The sequence below is a fragment of the Bison bison genome, unplaced genomic scaffold (assembly GCF_000754665.1).
Source record: "Bison bison bison isolate TAMUID 2011002044 unplaced genomic scaffold, Bison_UMD1.0 scf7180017864359, whole genome shotgun sequence".
In the NCBI taxonomy this organism is placed as follows: domain Eukaryota; kingdom Metazoa; phylum Chordata; class Mammalia; order Artiodactyla; family Bovidae; genus Bison; species Bison bison.
In genome coordinates this window covers 1,816,257-1,835,927 of record NW_011494931.1, presented here as the reverse complement: position 1 = coordinate 1,835,927, position 19,671 = coordinate 1,816,257, and the positions used below count along the sequence as shown (strand labels likewise).

Here is a 19,671-nt window from a genome sequence, read left to right as displayed (position 1 = left end):
CCGATTACAGCAGCTTTTCCTTTTGTTTTCCATCCTGGGGAAACTTCCTTTTTGTGGCTTTTTTTTTTTTTTTTTAAAGCATTGCACTATTAAGAAACTTTGAAAGCAAAGAGACTCGCAAAGCACAGGTGAGTGAAGAGCTCACTTACACCTGTTACTGCTGGCAGGGAGCACGTGTGTTACATTGGCAAACTAAACGCAGAGAACACCCAGCCCCTCCGCCCAGGAAATGCAAGTGTGCCTGAGGCTCTGGAGAGAAAAAGTGCCAGCCAGCCAGCCAGGAGGGATGAAGACACTCGGCACAGGCCAGGCCCTGGGGGAAGACACGAGAGGAGAGAGCCCTGCCCAGGAACAGGAGGGTGGGACACTGAGCGCCCTTCCCGGACTTGGGAACAAAGTCCTTGTGGCAGCACCAGCAGAGATTCCCTGAAGAGCAGACCGAGAGACACAGCCCCAAACTCAGCTGCCCTATAAGCCAAGGAGACACACACATTCATGCTTTGGGGATTCTGCTCGTCCCCGCACCCCCGGGGCCTCCCACATTCACCTCAGGCCCAGGACTGCAGCTCTGTCAGAAACAAAACAGCTCAACACTCTGTATTTAGAAAGAGAATTTTAAAACAGAGTCAAAAGAACGGAAATCAGTTATCTGTCCTCTTCCAGGGCAGGGAGAAGACCTCCTTCCCCACAGGTTCAAGACTATGGCTAGGTGGCGAGGAAGGCAGGCCCAGTGCCCAGGCCTTGGGGAGATGCAGACAGGACCCGAGACAGGCACTCAGCTGGAGGCAAGGGCAGCTGTTGGGCCACAGGACTTGCCACTGGGGCTACCAGTTCTGGAAACAAGCTTTCATCTTCCCAGAAATGTCGTTTCTCTGTCTGCAGCAGCTGGCAAGAGAAAGGCTTCAGAAAGATGCATGCCTGGGGCACCGGAAGGCAGCCCCTGACCCCTCTCTCTCCTTGGCATAAACCTTACAAGACTGAGGAAAGGCCATAGGTTTGGCAATGGAGCCTTCAACAGTCTTCATGCCTGGAGCTCGGTGGCTCTCAGGGTGAAGGGAGAGGAGACAGACTAACTCGAGGAGACTCTTGATCCTTCACTTTCTCCCCCAACCTGAAACGCTTATATCCTGGGGCCACAGTTCAAGGCAAGACACACACACACACACACACACACACACGCGCGCGCGCACATAGACTCTCACTCACATCTCAGGAACCCAACTCAGGGAGCAGGGAGCTCTGGGTATCACTGGTCTGATATTTGCCCACTCGGCATCTAACCTGTCCTAACGCTCTTTCCAATCACGTCTATTTCCAGGCCTCATTTGGTGAGATGCTCCAGCTTCCACTCTGTCAAGCTGATCATAAAGGCACAGTGTAGGAAAGCCCCCTACTGGGATGCCCGTGGCTTGGCAGCAGGGAAGGCTAAGGGGCCCGCAGCTGCCCCAGGCTGGTGTAGACATCCTCGGCTCCGCTCAGCTCCTCAAAGATCGGGATCAGGTTAAGCAACTCAGTGTCCGCCATGTCGTCAAACCAAGACTGCACAGGCACCTGGGGAGCGAGAGGGGGCCTAAGTCTCCCTGTCCTGGAGCCCCCTGGAGCTTGGCCATTCACCTGGGCTGGTGTGCTCCTCCAGTAAAGCCCACAGCTCACCACCCTCCCTCTCCTCCCCCCTCCCCCGGCTCTCAGGACAGGGACTCTGCCACGCCCTGCTGTGTGGGTGTGTCTGGAACACTCACTGCATTCTCTGGGTGGAAGATGTAGGAAGCAGGCGAGTTGTCCAGAATGAGGGTTTTCCTTAGGTCCCTTCCCAGGCGGCTGAGGTCCTTGACGTAGCAGCCCTGGTGGAACACACAGGACTCACGAAACAGGCGGGCCCGGAACACCCCACACCGGTCCAGCAGATCCGTCACGGGGTCGGCATACTGGGAGGAGAGGAGGCTTTCTGTGTGGATGCGGTCCTAGTTTCCCCGTGGCCTCCTGCAGACCCGCAAGGGGCTGCCACCCCTGCTCCCGGTTCTTTGCTCCCCTCCTGCCCCCAATACCTTGGCCAGGCTAGCAGTGAAGAGAACACATTCAAAGAGCTCCCCCATCCGTCTCAGGAACTCGTCCACATATGGCCTCTTGAGCACGTACACCTGAGGGGAAGCAGAGCAGATTGCTGGAGGTGACCCTGTGAGGGGGAAGCTGCGCCGCGTCAGGCCCCGTCACCACTTGCGCAAGTGGGAGAACTGGCTCAGTCCACACTCCCACAGCCCCGCCTCTGGGCCACCCGGACAGCAGCATTCTGCCCCACAGACCGGGGCACTAGCATCACCTCCTCACCAAGCTCCTGCTGGCTCGGTGGTCTCAACCTTGACCCAGCTCAAAAACAAACAAAAACACCTCAGGTCCCAGGAGCCATCTCTTTCCGGCGGCGAACCATCAGCTGCCTCCAGAAACAAGTAATCAAGAATAGGCCTCACAGATGGAAACAGCCTATCCTGGATTACTTGAATCCAGCCACAGCCTCGGCAGGAGTTTCCTATCCTTGGTTCTGGCAGGATAGTCAGTCCAGGTCCCCATTAGGCAAGGTCGCAGATCTTTCCTAAAACCTCAAGCCCTCCCTTGCAGAGCTTCTCTGAAAGGCACCAGGGGAAAAGTGGCCTGTTCCCCTCCCGTGACCACAGATCAACACCCCGCAGCATCTTGCCCTAGTGACTCCCACTCATTTGTGCTTGCTCCTGCCAGCCACCCACCCCTCGTGTCACCTTTCATCACCTTGTACATCATGGCCAGAAAGCTTCCCTGGGTGCGTGGCCCTCATGGGTCTGCTACGTCCCTGCCCCCATCCAGGTGTTCTCCTCCCATCCAGCCTACTTAGGTGCTCCTAGAACCATCCCTTCAAAGTTCTTTTTACCACCGTCTCTCCCTGCTCAAGAGCATGTGCCTCTATGACTCTTCCTCCTGGAGGTGTCTTGGACTGGCCATCACTCACCAGACCCCTCCCAGCTCTGCAGCAAGAACCCTCTGCTCCAGGTGTCCACAACTGGGCCTCCTCTCGTTTGCCGTTTCTTTAACCTTTAACAGGTCCTCTCTCCTTCCTGGTTACTCATCAAGCTTGGCATCCTCTCACCACTCTTTGCTGAAAACCCAACTTCTGCATGTAGACACCCCACTACTACCCCCACCGCCAAATCATTTAAATCGCATCCCTTTTCCATTATTCACATCTCTCCTTGTTAGCCAGGAGTTCACTGTGTTTGTCTCTCTGAAGATATGCCTTTGTCTTCTCTGTGAGTTTTGTACATCTCTATATACTCAAGTGTATTGCTCAGTTGTGTCCGACTCTTTGCAACCCCATGGACTTGCAGCCCACCAGGCTCCTCTATCCATGGGGATTCTCCAGGCAAGAATACTGGAGTGGGTTGCTGTTCCCTTCTCCAGAGGATCTTCCCAACCCATGGGTTGAACCTGGGCCTCCTGCATTGTGGGCTGATTCTTTACCATCTGAGCCACCAGGGAAGCCCTCAAGCTGACTGTAAAGGGCTGCCATGCAGAATCTGGCACTAGGCCTGGCGGAGCACCTCAGCTGGGAGGAGGGTCTTGGGATGAAGAGAACTTTTAATGGACATAGGAGAGTGATGACCACCCATGGGAACCTCAAGCCCCATTTCCCTACAAGTAACTCTTCTGTTTGACTATCAACACCACCGATCCTTAACCCTGGACTGAGCCGGTTATACAGGGGCAGAGTCTGCTCTTACTCAGAATTAAGTGTTTTTTGATAGATGTGTATTGAGCATTTATTGTGGCTGAATCCAGGGTAGGGACCCAAGGGGATGGAGCTGCATAGAGAGATACAGAGGAGGAGATGCCTGAGCTGGGAAGGAAGAAAATTCACCAGCTAGATGGAATGGGTGGGCAGGGTAGGAAAGGAAACAGCCAGTACTGGCTTCCTTGCCTGTAACAGGCAGACACCAACTCTTCAGATCAGAGAAAATGTAATAAGGCATTAACAGTGCTGGTCACATTCAGTAGGGGCAGGGCAGGTAAGTAAATGATAGCTATTACTATTATTAATACTTGTTTTTTAAAAAGTTTGGCTGCAAAGAGAATAAAAATGGCAACTTGAGGCGACTGGGGGGCTGAATTTTTTAAGATGAGAAAGCCTTGAGTGTGCAAGGTACCAATAAAAATGGAGAGACTGAAGTTACAGGAAAGGATCAACTGATGGAACACAAGCCCTGAGGCACGGAGGACCCCGGGCCCCTGGGCCTGGCAGTACTTACCTGGTGAGTGGTCCCTTCGATCTCTACAGGCACTATGAAGTCAGCGTTGTTGATTGGCTGAAAGGCAGAGGAGTTAATGAGTCAGCTCATGAGAAGAGACAAGAAGCCCAGCCACATCCCAGTCCTGGCCAAGGCCTGTCCCCTGGGAAGAGGAGGGAGGGTCAGATCTCAGAGGCTCTAGAAAGCTCCTGCCGCCCCACTAAGTGGCTCTCACCCCAGTACAGGCTGCAATATCCCTTCTGGTTTTCTCTACCTACCACCACCTGCAAATTCTACCTGAGCTGAGAGTCTCTGGGCCTGATAAGACAGACAGGGACAGGGCCCAAGTCTGACTCGTGGCCCGTAGCCCTCTTTTGGGCCCGCCCTGTACAGAGCCCTGGTGGCTCCTGTGCCACAAGGGGCAGTTGCAGCCTGTTGGCAGTGACCAGAGAGAGCAGGAGCTCCCGCTCAACATTCTCTGGAGTGGCCTCCAGGTATCTGCGATGCCAGTGTGGCCAAATCCCAGAGGCCGGCCCTCCTGTCTCTAATCACTCTTCCAGCATCAACTTTAGGCCAATTCATGGCACCTGAGTCAGGTTCCCAGGACAGCCCGAGATGGGTGAGGAAGGGCTCCAGAGGCCACGTTACCTTAAAGGAGCTATGCACAAGGGTTTCATCCAAGTCAATGACCACGCAGATTCTTCCTTGATCTTCCTCTGTCACCTCTGGGAGCAAGCAGGTCCCTGGAATCTAAAACCAGAGCCAAGGTGCTGAATCTGCCACCAAGAAAGATTACTTTCCCTCAACAGAACTCTGGGAAGAGCTAGGCCCATTGAGGAGACGAAAGATGCCCCCCACTTCAACCCAAGAGAGGTGACACTAGAAGACCAAGAGGAGAAAAAGTAGAGACTAACTCCCTGCTTCAGCCTTCCCCAGGGACTGTGATGTGATCCAGATACTGGAGATGGAGCCAGGGCTGGTGATCAGCTCCACAGGGTGGAGGCCAGCTGTCCCCTCAACCATCTAATACCTTGCACATAGTGGGCCTTCAGCAAATGTCTGGGACAAACAGCTTCCCAGGTGGGGAGCTAGCCCGCAAGATACAAGGACTCAGGATGTCACCACATGAGGTTAGCAGGGCTCACTGGGTCTCAGGGCTTCTGAGCACCTGCCCTGTCAGAGTCACATACCTGGTAAAACTGGTACTGGAGACACTGGAGCAGATCCGACTACGGGAGAAAAGGAGGTGGTCAGTGCCAGCCACTAATGCCTTTCCTGGCCGTCTAAAGCCCACTCAGCCCTGCAGGGCAATCTTCTCCCTAAGATCCCAGCCCCTTGGAAAACCCTGACATAACAGAAGTGACTTTCCTTCAGAGCTGGGCAGGAAAGGGGCCAAAGTCTCCCTTCCGCACTAGGCCTGATGAAGGATGGAGAAGGCAGCGTCCCTGAGCTCGGCTACCATTGCCTCTCAGAGGAACAGGGAACTGACGCAGCTGATGCAGGTGCACAGAGCCAGAATCCAAACCAGAACCCCTTATTACAGAGGCTTAGCCTCTTGCTTAGTCCAGAAACCAGGCTTTTCTTTGAGAACCTGTCTTTTCCCTATGTTCTCCGTTGGGGGCATAGATGGCGGGTGTGTGTGTGTGTGAACACGCTGAGCCCCTACAGAACACAAGTAAGCCGATGTGAACCCATACTGTGGTCCTAAAATGTGAAGGGAGATAGAGTGCAGAGAGATCAGAACCGTTTTCCTGCCTTTGGCTAATAATAAAAATGTTATGGTTGTAGCAAATAAGTGATCTTAATGGAAACCCTGAAGAAAAATGAAAATCCGAGCACTTAGAGAAACAATGTTGGCATTTTACTGCATTTCCTTCAAGCTTGTTTTAGCAGTCTTTCCCCCTTATGATACATAATTTTCCTTTCTGCTTTTTGACTTAATGTTGCAACTCAACACTTCCACATTGTTGTGAACTCTTGGTAAAAGTTAACAGTTCAGTTAATACTGTCACCTTGTACTTCACTGAACCATTCCCTGTTTTGGATAGTGAAGTTCATGTCTATAGCCTGGCTTTGAAAGAGAGGAAGGACAGCTAAAACTTGGTGGTTCAGAAAGAAATACCAATGGCCTAGGGGGAAAGAATAATTTCTGTCCCCACCTCTGAGATGCCAGATGTATTTTCTGGTAATTATGAGAATCAAAGACACCCTACATATTTCCAAATGTCTCTAATAGGTACAGGTCAGAGTGCTGCAAGGGGTTATCAAGAAATATGACAGACTTTCAATTCCTTGGTTCCCTGAAAGTTCCCTGAAAGATAACTTGGAGGTTATCTTTGCTTAGTTAAAAATAAAAACAACAGTCACAGGACTTACAGCCAGAGAGATCTGAGTTCAAACTTTGATACTACTATTTACCAACCAATAACTCTTCAGGGCTACATATACCCTCTGGGTTTCAGTTTTCATGTCTGTGAGCTGAAATCCTTGAGTCTATTTGCAAGGCTGCTATAGGTCATATGAGACAACATATGCAAAGTGCCTTGGACAGTTCCAGGAACTTGGAAGGATCTGGATTACAGGGGCCCTCAGAAACCACAAGGACATCCAGGTGGCCCACACCACAAATGGGAATCAACAGGAAGAAGATGGCCCACGATGGAAAGGACAGAGGAAGGGCCTCCTCTGGGTCAGAGATCTGACGCAGGCAAGGCTGGCTTGCCCTCCTGCTATGGTTACATTGACCCTTTCTCGCCCATGGCAGTCACATCCTTGCTGGCACCACACCACCTTGGATCCAGCTACCTTAGCAATGGTGTTGGCTTCCTCCTTGTAGGGGGAGAGCTCAGTGGAGGAGGTTGACTGGCCAACATGCTGGGCACGAAAACAGCAGAAAAGGGCCTTGAAGATGTTACGGCCACGCGGCTTCTTAGGAGAGGACTTGGACACCAGGCCTAGAAAGGAGGGAGCGATAAGAGACATTAGCTACAGGACATCCACAGATGCCCACTTCCCATGCTGTATTCCCTCTAGTCTGTAAGCTCCACTGGGGCACATGGCACGGGCCAGGTGAACAACCAAATACAGTCAACAGTGAAATGTACATGTTTATTCCATCATCTCTGTAAAGTAGAAACACAGGAATCCCCAGTCCCTGGTTTGGGAAATGAGCTGCATAAAACTTGCTCTTAATTGCACAGTGGGGGAAGGGGCACTGAAAGATGGCGCCAGGTACAGAATCCACTTTGGTAACAGCACACTAAGGGATCCCTCAAGATGAATTCACAAAACCCCAAATCCTCCCTATCACCAGTTCCCAGAAGACTACCAATTCTAGAGAAGGGAGTGAGCTAGACCCCTTCAAGTTAGCAGAACTCCTGTCCTGTCCTGGATCAGCTTCCTTCAATGCCCGATCAGTTGGCAGCACTAAGCCCAGACTAGAAAGCAGAACAGCTTCAGTCTCAAGAAGAACTTACATGCTTTGTTCACACCCCGTGCCCTTCCCACATTCCAGCCACTTTCCTTACCACTCCCTCTCCTCCAAGACCACAAGAAGGTCACTCTCTTGGGACACATACATCCAGCGCTGGGTTCTGGGTTGATGTCCCTGCTTCTAGGCTGTAACTGCTAAGTCCTGCCTTGACAATTTACGCTTTGGAAATACAAAGCCATCTTAATTGGAGGCTTGGTAAAGCAGCCCCAGAAAGGTCAAGCTGATACAAAAAGCTATAGGTGTTACAGGATCAACCAGAACCAGACTTTGGAAAATCTTTTTCAAGTTCCTTTTATTTTTAGATGAACTGTTCCAGCAACTGGAGCCACAGTAGGAAGTCAGGATGTGTACCGTGGCCAGGAGGTGGCACTGCACCACCGCTGCCAGAACAGTCCTCGGCCACAGGCCTGCTCTCCTGGGTCCCCACTCCACTTTAAGGCTTAAGGCAAACTCCAATGCAGGAAAATAAGCACCGGAAATACCTCCATCTCTGGCGAGGGTAGGGGACAAACAGAATGTAGTAATGAGGACAACCTTCCATGCGCTGTTGGGTTTAAGAAGGGAAAGGGGAGGCAAGGTGGTACCCAAACCGCCATCCCAGCAAGGCCAAGCTCCCTCGGCTCAGTCCTCAGAGGGCATGCTGCACCTGCTCAGAGGCCACTCCTATATAAGTGATGGAAGAGACATTTAACACCCAGTTCCTGGACTGCCTGAGCCCCTGGAGAGGAGGGAAAACCAAACTCTGTTCCTGGGACCAAGGATGAGGAAATGGCTGTTGACCATCAGTCAAGTGGCAGTCAGCACCGCCCCGGAACAATTGACTCAGCTCTGGCTCAACAGAGAGGCTGAGATCAGGCACCAGTCAGTCCAGTCTAGCCGTCTCCCCTCCCTGGATCAGGCAGATCCCCTGACACTGGTATGACCAGTTACAATCTTTCAGAACATGTTCAGGCTTCCCCAGCGATTAGCCTAAAAACCTGGATATCACTTTTGAGCTCCTGGCCCTGGTGGAAAAAGCAAGATTTCCAGGAACTGGGGATCCTGGTCCGAAGGAAGAAGCTGCATTGGAGACCTTGCCCAAGGCCCCTGCGTCCAGGAGACAAACCTGTGAGCAGAGACCAGTACTTAAAGACCGCAAGGTAAGAGGTTCCTTGGACTTTTTCCTACTCTGAATAATCTATGCAGAAATCAGAGGGAAAGGACAGTTTCTCAACCTGTCTGTATGGCCCACGTTCAATACCAAGCCCAGGGACTCAAGCAGACGTTGACACAAAGCTCTAAGACCAAAGCTGAACCATCGCTTTTTCTTTGGCTTATGGTTTCTTCACACAGAACCACAATCAGAGGCTTAACCTGGGCACCGAGCCTTTCTTAAAAGGCCACACAGCCCAAGCCCTTCCTGAAGAGAAGCCGTCAAGAACGCACTCAGCATCTTAGTGACAGACGCTGTGAAGGCCGAGTAATCCTGGGATGCAGGGGGGGTGAAAGGGGCAGCTGGCTGGGGCCATGGAGAGGCCTCGCTGGTTCTCACTGCGGGAGGCCCAGCAGGCAGGAGCACTTCAGCCTCAGAGGGAGCTTGTGGGGAGGGGCTGGGGCCACCTCAGCTTGGTTCGGACTCTGCAGGGGATGAGGGTCTTCTCAAAAACACAATGTGACCAGGCAGCCCCTGGGCCTCAGAGACCACGAATGCCTTGACCCTGAGGGCATGCACTTGGAGCAGAGCACAGAGCTGAGGAGCCTTGGGAGGGGACCCCAGACCCACGAGAGCAAGGTCAGTGCCCCAGACGCCCCTCCCCACCCCTCCCCCTCTGGGGCCCCACTTCCCTCAATCCTTCTCCAGGCTGTCCGTCCTCCTTACTTTTACAAACAAGCCACTGAGAATCCAGCAGGGCCTCTTCGGCCTCCCCCTAACATGGCTGCCTCCTGACGGAGCCTGCAATGGCCTCCAGCTTCTAAGTAGCTGGTGCTCAGAACTCTGGCTGAGTGAGTGACTCTGGGGCCTCCAGGGCCTTGGTCAGCTCGACAGAGCCAGGACCTGTGGAAGCCTTCTGTGCAACTGGCCCAGAAGAGTTAGAAACAAGCTCCCTTATGAGAGGTGGGTAGACTGAGGAGCTGAGCACCTGAGACAAGCCACTCAGTCCTTCTGGAACCCAGTCATGTTTACTGAGCATCAATGATGTGTAGGCCCACGATAAGACACCTGACATTATTATTTCATTTAATCCTCACTACAAACCCATCCCTAGGCATTAATCCCCCATTTTATAGAAGGCTAACTGAAGCACAGAGGTTAAGCAACCTGCTTGAGGTTACACAGGGAGTAGGATAGCAAAGATTTGAACCCAGATCTGCCGGAATCCAGAGTCAGGGCTCTTAACTACTCTGTCGGGCCCCCAGCAGCTCAGGCTTCGTGAGCATTTATTCCTGCAACAAGTGGGAAGCGGTGGGGCACTCTCAAGATCTCTTTTAAAGTGTTTGCTCTGTTCCTCTTTAGGCTGGGCTGGTGAAGGATCAATTTGGGGTTTGGCCCCCTTCTTTGCTGCCCTTCTGAGCAGTCCCTGAAAGGGGTTCAGGGGTAAAACAGTACAAGACTCTGGGATTCCATTCCAAGGTTCCCTTCACCCTCACCCCGGCCTGGCACCTACTCTGACTGGCAGACACCTCTGGGAGATCAAGAGGACAATGGGGGGCGGGGAGAAGCTGGAGCCAGGACTTCTGGTCAGAGATCCACTGTGTTGAGTGGGTTTAAGGGTGAGGGGAAACACCCAGGGTGGGATCTGAGCCTTGTGTCAAAGAGCCTGTCACAGGACTCCTTTCAGCTAGCACTCAGCACTGCGCCCCCTCCCCAGGAGAGGAACCCTGGCACAAGCAGGTATACAGGCCGGGGGGGATTGCACAGCATACGGTTTCCCCGGTGAGGGAGGGCAGGACTCCAGTGGGTACCACAGAGCTCCATTACTGATGTGCGCCTGCGCCCCCTTTTCCGAACCTCTGGTCTGAGGCTGAATGTCAGAAAGGACCAGCACTGATCTAACGGGGGGACCTCTGGCCTAAGAATAAAGTGTGCAGGTTGCTGAGAAAAGGGAGGCCAAGACACCCGTTCAACTCACTGCTGCCAGGCTTCCTACTGAGGCAGGATGTGAAGAGAAAGGGCAACGGGGAAGGCACTGCCCCCCCGCCCCTCTCCCTGCCCCAGGATCACCAGGGCTGGGGTCCAGGCCCTGCCAGTTACCGACTCAGCCACACACCTTCTTTGAGCCTTAGTTTCCTTATCCATTAACTGCGATAACAAGACCACTCCTGACTGCAAGGACAGATAAAACTTACCAAGCACAGTGGCGCACCATGTGGAATAAACCTAAATCCATCCTGGTTTTAACGCGTTATCTAAGGAGAAAACGCCTGCACCCTGGCAACCCCATGGGCCCTCCCACCCCAGCATGCGGTTGAAGCTCTAGAACAGAAAGCAAGAAAGGTGCCAGAGGAACTCCAATCCTGAGCAGGCTTCAAAAAGTCAAAACCACCCCATACCTTCTCCTCAGTTCACTACAAAGTTGTTTTCCAGTTGCAAACTCCCTGGCTGGCATCAGCAAGTAACAGGAAAGCAGGTGAAGCCATTCCACTTGAGACAAAGAATGGCCTCTCCCCTTGTGTCCACCATGTCTGCCCCAGAGAAGCACCAGGTGGGGATGCTATTTGCCTCTGCCTCTTAAGAAGCTAGTGCACAAACATGTGTGCACGTACACACACACACACAGATGGAGAAGGGCTTTGCCAGGACAACACTATTTTTAACCTCCTTCTGAAGGTCAGGCTCAGATATCACCGTTGCCAACAACACAGCTTCGTGTCCCAGGAAAGGAACTCCTCACATACCCGCCTGGGATTCGGCAGAAGGCAAGCTCTTGGGCTGTCGCGTTTTAACAAGCCCATTCATGCAGAAGGATGCTTTCTTGGTTCAGCCCTCAAAAGTACTTCTCTCGCCACCATCTCTTATCCCCCCACAGCAAAGGATGCCGCCTGGCTATCACTATAAAATGGCCTCTCAGAGGGGCCTCCCTCCCCTCAGCGTTTGGAGGAAGGAGCATGTGTGGAGCGTTTCCGGCCTTTCCTGGCCAGCTGCCTGGGACCTGAGGCCAAGACGCATCTGATTGGGGCTCCCCGTGGAGCGGAGTCCTCCCGGGTCCCCAGCACGGGGCATCCGTGCCTTGGCTGAGGAGAGGCATTGAAGCGCCAGGTGGACGGAAGGGCTTTTGGACCATCAGGCAAGTCAGCAGGGGAGCCAGGTGAGAGGTGCCTCGACATCCCCCACACAGGAAAGACTGGAAACGCGGGGAGGGCGCAGCCAGCTCCTCGGTGCCGGTGCCGACACTGCTCTCTCCAGGTGGCAAGGCAGGCGGGGCCTCGCCCAGCTCAGCCAGGTCCCCTTGTTCCAAAGAGCAGCCGTGAAGCTGACGGTATGGACTTTCAAAAAGTTTTAGCCATGCTGTTTGGCTTATGCCAACGTGTTCTGTACAAGCGCCATCCCTGTGGCCAGCAGTGGGGCTGTCCTGCCTACACAGACGCCTTCATTAGCTCTTGTCAGGGCAGAAGGGCTCCCTGCCTCTCCCTCTCTTCTAAGAAAGGAGGACTTCTTTCAGTCCTGGGTCCTTCAGGCCACTGTGGGGTGGGAGAGGGGTACCCGGTCACCGGCAACCCCTTCTGCTTTTCCCTGGCCCCCTTTGGCAGTCTTGTCACTGATCACAACATGGGGCCACAACTTCAGGGACCTTCCGTCAAGGACGACTCAGTCCTGGAAGCAAGGGATTCCTGGCAACTTCTAAAACAGGACCAAGATAACCGGGTCAATTTCAGAGTCAGCCTTTATAAGAGTTATTGGCAAAACACCCTTCCGGGCAGCTCTAACATATTTTAGAAACAGGCTGGGGTTCCCAGGAGAAAGAACAGGCCCTGGATCAGAGCATCTCCTCATAGGTGCATCAGGAGCAGGCTCAGACACAGCCCATACCAGGGTGCTCTGGGTGGATGTCAGGAAGTGACCGGATGGCCCACCACAGCAGCAGGGACAGACATGAGATGCCACCCAGGAGAACCCACAAGCTGGCCCCTGCCCTTGTTTCATTGTGTGCAGCATCTGCTAGGCCAGAGATGTCATCGTGGGGGACTGGAAGCCATCCCCCAACCTTGAGCCTTCCTCTTCCCCTAAGGAGGTGCTGAGCAACCCCTGTGGGAGGTTAGGGGCTAAAAGAAACCTGCCAGCGGACACAAACATCCTCTCAGTGGCTGTTTCAGCCCTTGTCTTGGCGCTCTGCCTGATTCCTGGTTTGCTGAAGACCTGAAGAACTTAGTGCCTCCTCTCTCCCCAGCTATGGAGCCTGTTCTAGGTGACACATGCATGAGAGTGAGATGGAAAAAGAAGGAAGGCCCAAGATACAGCAAGGGACCCTCGACCATCTCTCCTCTGACCAGTGAACAACAGGGTGGTGACACAGGTGTCACAGACTTAGGCTTCAATTTTGGCTCTACTGCATACAAGGTGTGTGGCCTTGGGGCTCAGTTTCTTCCTCTGTAAAATGGGAAGACTAACATTACCTATTTCACAGAGCTGTGTAGATTACAAGGTGGTCTGGGTGTGTCCTTAGGAGTAATACACTGGTAAATTCAGCTGCTTGCCTTCAGCACAAAGCACTTTCATACCCTTATCTCAGTCTCAATCTCAAAACGGCCACAATGAAAGAGACCACAGGTTTCTTCCCATTCCAGAGGTCACACAGAGGTCATGGCAGGGCCAATCTTGGGAAATGGCGTTTTCCAAGACTCCACAAAAACCAATCATACACACACACTCTCTCTCTCTCATTGAGGGTGGCCAACCATTTCCTTCCTTCCTTCCTCTAGTGGCTGGCCCCTGCAAATGAACGGGAAGGAGCCTGCCAGGGAGTCTGTCCCACCTACAGGGTCACTCACCCGCTCCCCCCACAGCCTAGCTGCACGTGGGACCAACCAGCAGTCTTGGTATGTCCACTGACAGCACTAAGCTGGACATGAGGAAACCTGGCACCTGCCCCACCTCAGCCACTCAAACAGCCTTGTGGGCCTGCCTAAGGCACAACCACCCTGGGTTGTCTGCTTGAAGGCCAATCAGGAAAGGCCAGGCTGCACAGTTACAAGGTGGCTTCAGGTCACCTGAAGCTTGAACCGGTACCCTGAGAGGTGGCCTGCACAATGCAGAGAAGAGGCTGTGTGGGTCAGGGTTAAGCTTGACTCAGTCAGTCCTAGCTGCCCCGAATTGGCTATGTTCCTATGGACAAGGTGCTTGGTTTCTCGGCAGAGGATTTCCTTACCTGTCCAGAGGGGATCATTCCTACCTCACAAGGTCACTGTGGGGCTTAAGTGAGATACTAGATATAAAGGCTGGGGCACTCCTGCCCCACAGTAAGTGCTCTCTAACTATCATCTGTGATTATTATTGGTGAGCGAGGACCATGACTCTATTTACACTCAGAAAACTTTCAGACCCCCCTTTAGGAGCCACAGGATGGTTAACAGCAAAACTGGATCCCCCCAGGGACTCTTCATGCTCAAGGCTAAACAGGCAGTTGGGCCACTGCTGCGCTCACCTGGCTTTTCTCCAGGGACACCTGTCAGACTCACAGGGAGCACTTGGAACACACGTATGCCTGGCCCACCTGCTCATGCTCTGATTCAGTAGGACCCAGGTGGAGGCTGTATTTTTAGTAAGTGTCACAGGAGAGTCTGATGTGTGTCCCTGGCTAAGAGCCAATGTCTAAAGGCTGCCAGTGGTCCTTGACTAACCATTCCAGGAGCGGAGGGTGATTCAGTTAGAGAACCCAAGGCCCCTTTCCCCACCACATCCCATCGCCTCAGTGTCTCTGCAGGCTTCAGGGGACTTGCACCCCAGAGCCTCATTTTCCTTTCTAGGGGTACTTGCTCTATTCTATCACGGAGTCAAAAGACCCAAGCCTGCCGTCTCTTACTATAAGCCCTTGTTCCTGAGAAGGAGGCCTAAGCCCCCTCGGTGGACCCAGGAGACACTTTTGAACATCTGTGGTACACGCTCTGAGCGTTCTCATGAATCTGCTTGGCTCTCATTGGGTTTGGGGCCCCATTTGTTCCCTGAGATCTATGTGGGTGGGAAAGAGAAATTCTACAGGATGCAAAAGAGATGAAAAGAGGTTTTGAATAAAAAGGGAGTAAGAGCAAAGTCTGATTCGGGATAGGGGGTAGGGTAGGAAAGGAGGACAAGGATCACCTGGGAAAGAAAAGGAGCTGTCAGCAGGTCTGCTGAGAGATCAGGTTTAAGGCTAACCCCTAGAATAGCTGACGAATAAAACAGAACATGCCTGTAACTCCTGCCCAGGAGGCCATGTGCTTGCTGGAGTACCCATTCTGCCATAACAGACCTGGTTCAGGCACACCAAGACCTGAAGGGCTGGGCACTTGGCCAGACAAAGATACTCTGTTCTGCTTGGCCTCTGGTACAGAGAGGCTTCCAGTGCTAAATCATTTTCTCCACTTTGATTTCTACTAGTTCATTCCTAAGATGTGCAAGGTAATAAACTCATCTGCATCTCAGCTGGGAACTGTTCCTCCTCTACAGAAGAGGGAGGGAGCCCTGACAGGGCCACACCCAATCCCATGTCCCCAGGACAAGTGAGTTAACGCAGTGCTTCCTGAGCTGGCCAGCCTGAGACAGGGTGAGAAGCACTTTAAGGCTGTTTGTGCTTTCTCAAGGTTTACCCCAAAAACACAGAAAAAGACATAGCTTTGGAACATCTATTTCTCTTCAAAATCCCAGTTTATTTTTCTCTCCTTGTTACCAGAATTTCCTAAAAAAAAAAAAATATATATATATATATATATGTATATGTATATGAATCTCACTGGGTTCTTTAACTCTTAAAGCGAATGCAGACAGTAAGAACGTAGCATACAGTTGTCTCAAGTCTTCACTGTACCCACTTCTGAGGGACTGAGCAACTGTTCAGAAGATTTAGACTTCAGGGACCCTCCACAGGAGGTGTGTGGCTCCCTGGCCCCCTCCCACCCCAGATGCCTGGGCTCCAGAAAAAGAGCAAAAGGCCCAAGGCATACTCTACTCGCAAAAAATCCCATCCAGTGTCAAAGGGGCACAGAGGGGGTCTGTGCAGCAAGGCTATGATCCTCCCAGAAGGCTTAAGCTCCCACATTAGTGTTCCCTCTGACCCTCAGCCACCTGTCTTTAACAATAAAACCCACATGATTATTTTGCTGCTTCTACTGTGTCCTTCCGGGAATGGAGGAACACTGGAGTGGCGGTCTAGCTGTCTAAAAAAGAAGAATGTTAACATTTTTCAATCATCTACTAAGTACCAGGAATTACATATGCATAGAGACCAATACTTCCATTTTACAGAAAAGTCACTAAGTTGCTAAGGACAGAGAAGTGATTTGTCAAGTCTCACTGTAAACAGGGAAAGCAGGGATCTGCACCCAGGCCAGAAGCAACCAATTCTGCTCCCCAGCAATTCTCCCAAACAATTTAACTGCTGCCCCTGCCTTCCACCCTCCCCTCCCCAACCCCCTCTCCATCCCAAGAGACAAGATGAGACTATAAGACAATAGCTCAACCTACCCAAAAGCTAGAAGGAAGAAAAGTTGAGAAGGGGAAGGGACATATACTTATATATAAATACATACTTTCTCTTGCTTAGTAATGAACACATGTATTAACTCCACAGAAAAGTTGGGCGCATCAACTTACTTCTATTTACCATTTTAACAAAGTTTGTGATCATAAGGGATTTGGAAGGTCCCACTGAGAGGATGAAAAGGGACCTCTCTTCTATTCAGCTGAAGACCCCTATAGTTGAGAGGGAGGAGACAGGAGTCAGGGACACGACCACCTCTGCCATCTCTGGAGGGGTTTTCACAGCAATGTCTGAGTCCAGCTCCACCGCAAATTGTCCAAGTCAGACTCAGCAGCAGAACTGCAAACTCCCAGCCCAGGATGGCGGGCATTTACAAACATTGTTGCTGAGTTAGCAGGGCTCCCTTAGGCTGCTTTGGCAGGGAACAAACACAAGTGTCAGTCACCACCCAGGCCCCCACCCCACTCCAAGGTGGGGCAACAACTCCAAAGGAGACACAGGAGCGAGGCTTGGTGGCCACAAAGAGGCCAAGGCTGAAGCTGGGCCAGGATGGGAGAGGAACCCATGGGGCGGGAGGAGCCAGCTATAAACACACACCCTGGACGCTCACCCAGCAAGCTGAGGACGAAAGCCAAACTTTTCAAGTTAAGGGCCTAGCTACAACTACAGTGAAAGGTGTCTGAACTTTTACGTGAGCGAATAAGGCAGAATTTCTCCCTTGTAGGGAGGAAGGAAGAGTTAGAAAAACCTGCCATGATCCTATTCTTAGGGATGGTCAGTTACCAGAACCTGTTGCTAAGACATGTGAGAAGACAATCCAAAGCATCACCATCAACTGTCTGAAAAGAAGGGGCGTCAGGTCCCACAAAACAAAACAGAAGCAATCCCAACTCCCATAAAAGGGCTGTGGGTCACTCAAGCTCTGGAAGAGGTTGCCCCACCCTCACATTTCACCCGGGGAGGTTATAAGCTAACCTATTTCCTTGGCTTCTCCCCATCTAACCTCGAAGCCCAAGGCACAGTCTCCCAGCAATGGGGAGACATCCTCAATGGCTGCCATAAATGGTGCTTTTCTAACCAAAGTGATACTAACTTTCCTTTTCCACTTTGGTACTCCACACAGCCCTAGCCTTGCTGGACCAGCGAGCCATTTCACCCATCTGTCTGGGGAGATGGTCCAATTTGGGTCCTTTCATCATCAACGCTTTCAGCAACTTTGTTCTACTTCCCCTACTGTAATTACTTTTGAATCATCAACACACCCAGCCAGCCTTAAAGCTCTGAGAGCAGAATGCTAAAAAAGAAGAAGAAAAAAAACACCCAGCAAACAACTTCACTAAAAAACCACCCAAGCAAGGAGCCATTTGTATTTTTCTAGAAATGTACTGATTAATAAATTGTCTCAGTACTCCTTCCTCATTTTTCCAAAGGGAGGCAGAAGCGTAGAGACAGAACACTGGAGACAGGGCCAAACTCTTAAAGAGAGAGAAAACATCTGCTCCCCACCCCCACTTTTTTTTTTAATTTAAGATGCAGGATTTGTTTGTAAAGGATGAAGGAATCAGAAAGTTGGCTTGCTGGTTGCCATTTGCCCAAGCAGTTCAGGAAGAAAGCATGTCTTCTCTGGAATGCAGTCAAATTACAGGGGAGGAGAGAGACCCCCAAGCTGCCGGCTTGAGGATTCAGATTCCTCCAGGGATAAGTTTGAACGATAAACCACACACAGAAAAATGAAAATCGTAACTCTAAAAATTCAACCAACATCAGCAGCTAAAGACTGTCAAGAAGCCAGCTGCTTGCTTTCTGCTGTTATCTATTCTCTTCCCCACCACTTGCCCTGGTGGATGAAACTTCCAGCTTTTATTGGTAAGCTGTCTCTTCAGCAGTCCAGCTTTCCCCCACTCCTGGTGTGGTCCTCTCCCTGGGAGGGCACCCTCCTGAGCCCCTACAGGAGGGGAGGACCAGAGTGGGTCCAGGGCAATTCTTCCCCTTCTCATCAACACTGCCCCCTCTGGAATCCTCCATCCACACGTTTCTTCATTTTTGGCTAGCACTTTTTCTCAGATGAGGTTGGGAAGAGAGCGGGAACAGTCAGGAGTGAAGTTATAAAAACAGAAAGCCTCCCCTCTTCAGCCCTCAGCATAGCTGAGCAGCCAGGGGAGGGGTAAAGCTGCAGCCTGGTTAGTGATGTGGCCAGGAGAGCAGGGAGTCAGGGGCTTTGGGATCTGAGTAGGCAAGGTTTATTTAAGTAAGGCCAGCAGATGCAGGAAGCACGCACTACCTCCCGCCCCTCAGCATTCCACCAAGGGAATTAGGGAATGGTGAAACCACCAGCCCAGCTTTTTAGCCTCTAGGCAAGTTGGGGGTGCTCCTTGGGACCAGGAACCCCGAAATAAGTGATCTGCTGACTAATGTTGCCTAACAGGGAGCTGTGGGGCTACACCGAGGCCCCAGGGCTGGCCCCTCACAAGGCACTGGGCCTTTTTTGCCCTGTTCTGGGGGATCGAGGGATGAGCAGGGACGCTCCGAATTTGGTCGCAAGAGCGTGAGCTCCCCAGCCTCCCCAGGCCAGGTGGCCCCAGTTTGGGAAGTTCTCCAGAAAAAAAAAAAAAAAAGGCTCTAGTCTTTATTCCCCGCGGAAATTCTGTCCGCTCTTCCAGACACATTCCTCAAGGCCCGAAGAGGAACGTGGGGGAGGGGGAAAGAGTTTCGGGGCCTTCTCCAGGACCAAACTCAAAGATCCCACCGTCGGACCCCCACCTTCCCCGTCCCTAGGAAGGGCCTCGGCCTAATCAAGCTCCAGTCCCCAAACCCACACCCAGAGAGAGCCCGAGACTTCCACCTCGTATCTCCCCGCGACCCGCAGGAAAGCGGGGGCCGCTAGCCGTTGCCCACCGAGAACTCGCACTTTTTCGCAGCGCGATTCAGATACACGCCGGGTCTGATGCCATCCGGCGAATTATGTAACCAGGGACACCGTTCTCGGGCTAAACAAACGCGGCTGTGTGTGTGTGGCTGCGGCCCGGGGGAAGCGCATCGGGGCAGGGAGGGGCTCCGGTCGGGCCTTGGGGTCGCGCTTGTTTGCTCAGCGAAAGCGGCAGGAGGCCGCCGGGGGAGAGCCCCACGCGCCGAGGTCCCTGGCCCAGCAAAGGGCCGCGGGCGGACCAGGTCCGGTCAGCCAGGGCTCAGCCCCTCCCCCACCGCGGCCGCCCCCGCCTCCGGGCGGTGAACTTGGTCCCAAGTCCCGCCGGACGCCGTCACCGCCCGCTGCCTGAGC

The 19,671-nt window shown here is 52.5% G+C and overlaps 1 protein-coding gene across 2 annotated transcripts in view; it reads right to left on the bottom strand.

Moving 5' to 3' along the window:
- CTDSP2 (CTD (carboxy-terminal domain, RNA polymerase II, polypeptide A) small phosphatase 2) overlaps positions 1-19,671 on the bottom strand; it is a 28,936-nt gene that overhangs the window by 8,252 nt on the left and 1,013 nt on the right. Inside the window, exons 2-9 of one of the 2 annotated variants that reach the window (XM_010855206.1) lie at positions 7,056-7,204; positions 5,441-5,479; positions 4,899-5,000; positions 4,272-4,328; positions 2,046-2,138; positions 1,740-1,925; positions 1,282-1,551; positions 35-885 (exon numbers count right to left, since the gene is read on the bottom strand). In XM_010855206.1, the coding sequence (XP_010853508.1) occupies positions 1,426-1,551; positions 1,740-1,925; positions 2,046-2,138; positions 4,272-4,328; positions 4,899-5,000; positions 5,441-5,479; positions 7,056-7,204 (752 nt within the window). In that variant the 3' untranslated portion in view covers positions 35-885; positions 1,282-1,425. Of the gene's footprint in view, positions 1-34; positions 1,552-1,739; positions 1,926-2,045; positions 2,139-4,271; positions 4,329-4,898; positions 5,001-5,440; positions 5,480-7,055; positions 7,205-19,671 lie in introns of both variants that reach the window. The other variant, XM_010855205.1, reaches the window with a different exon arrangement.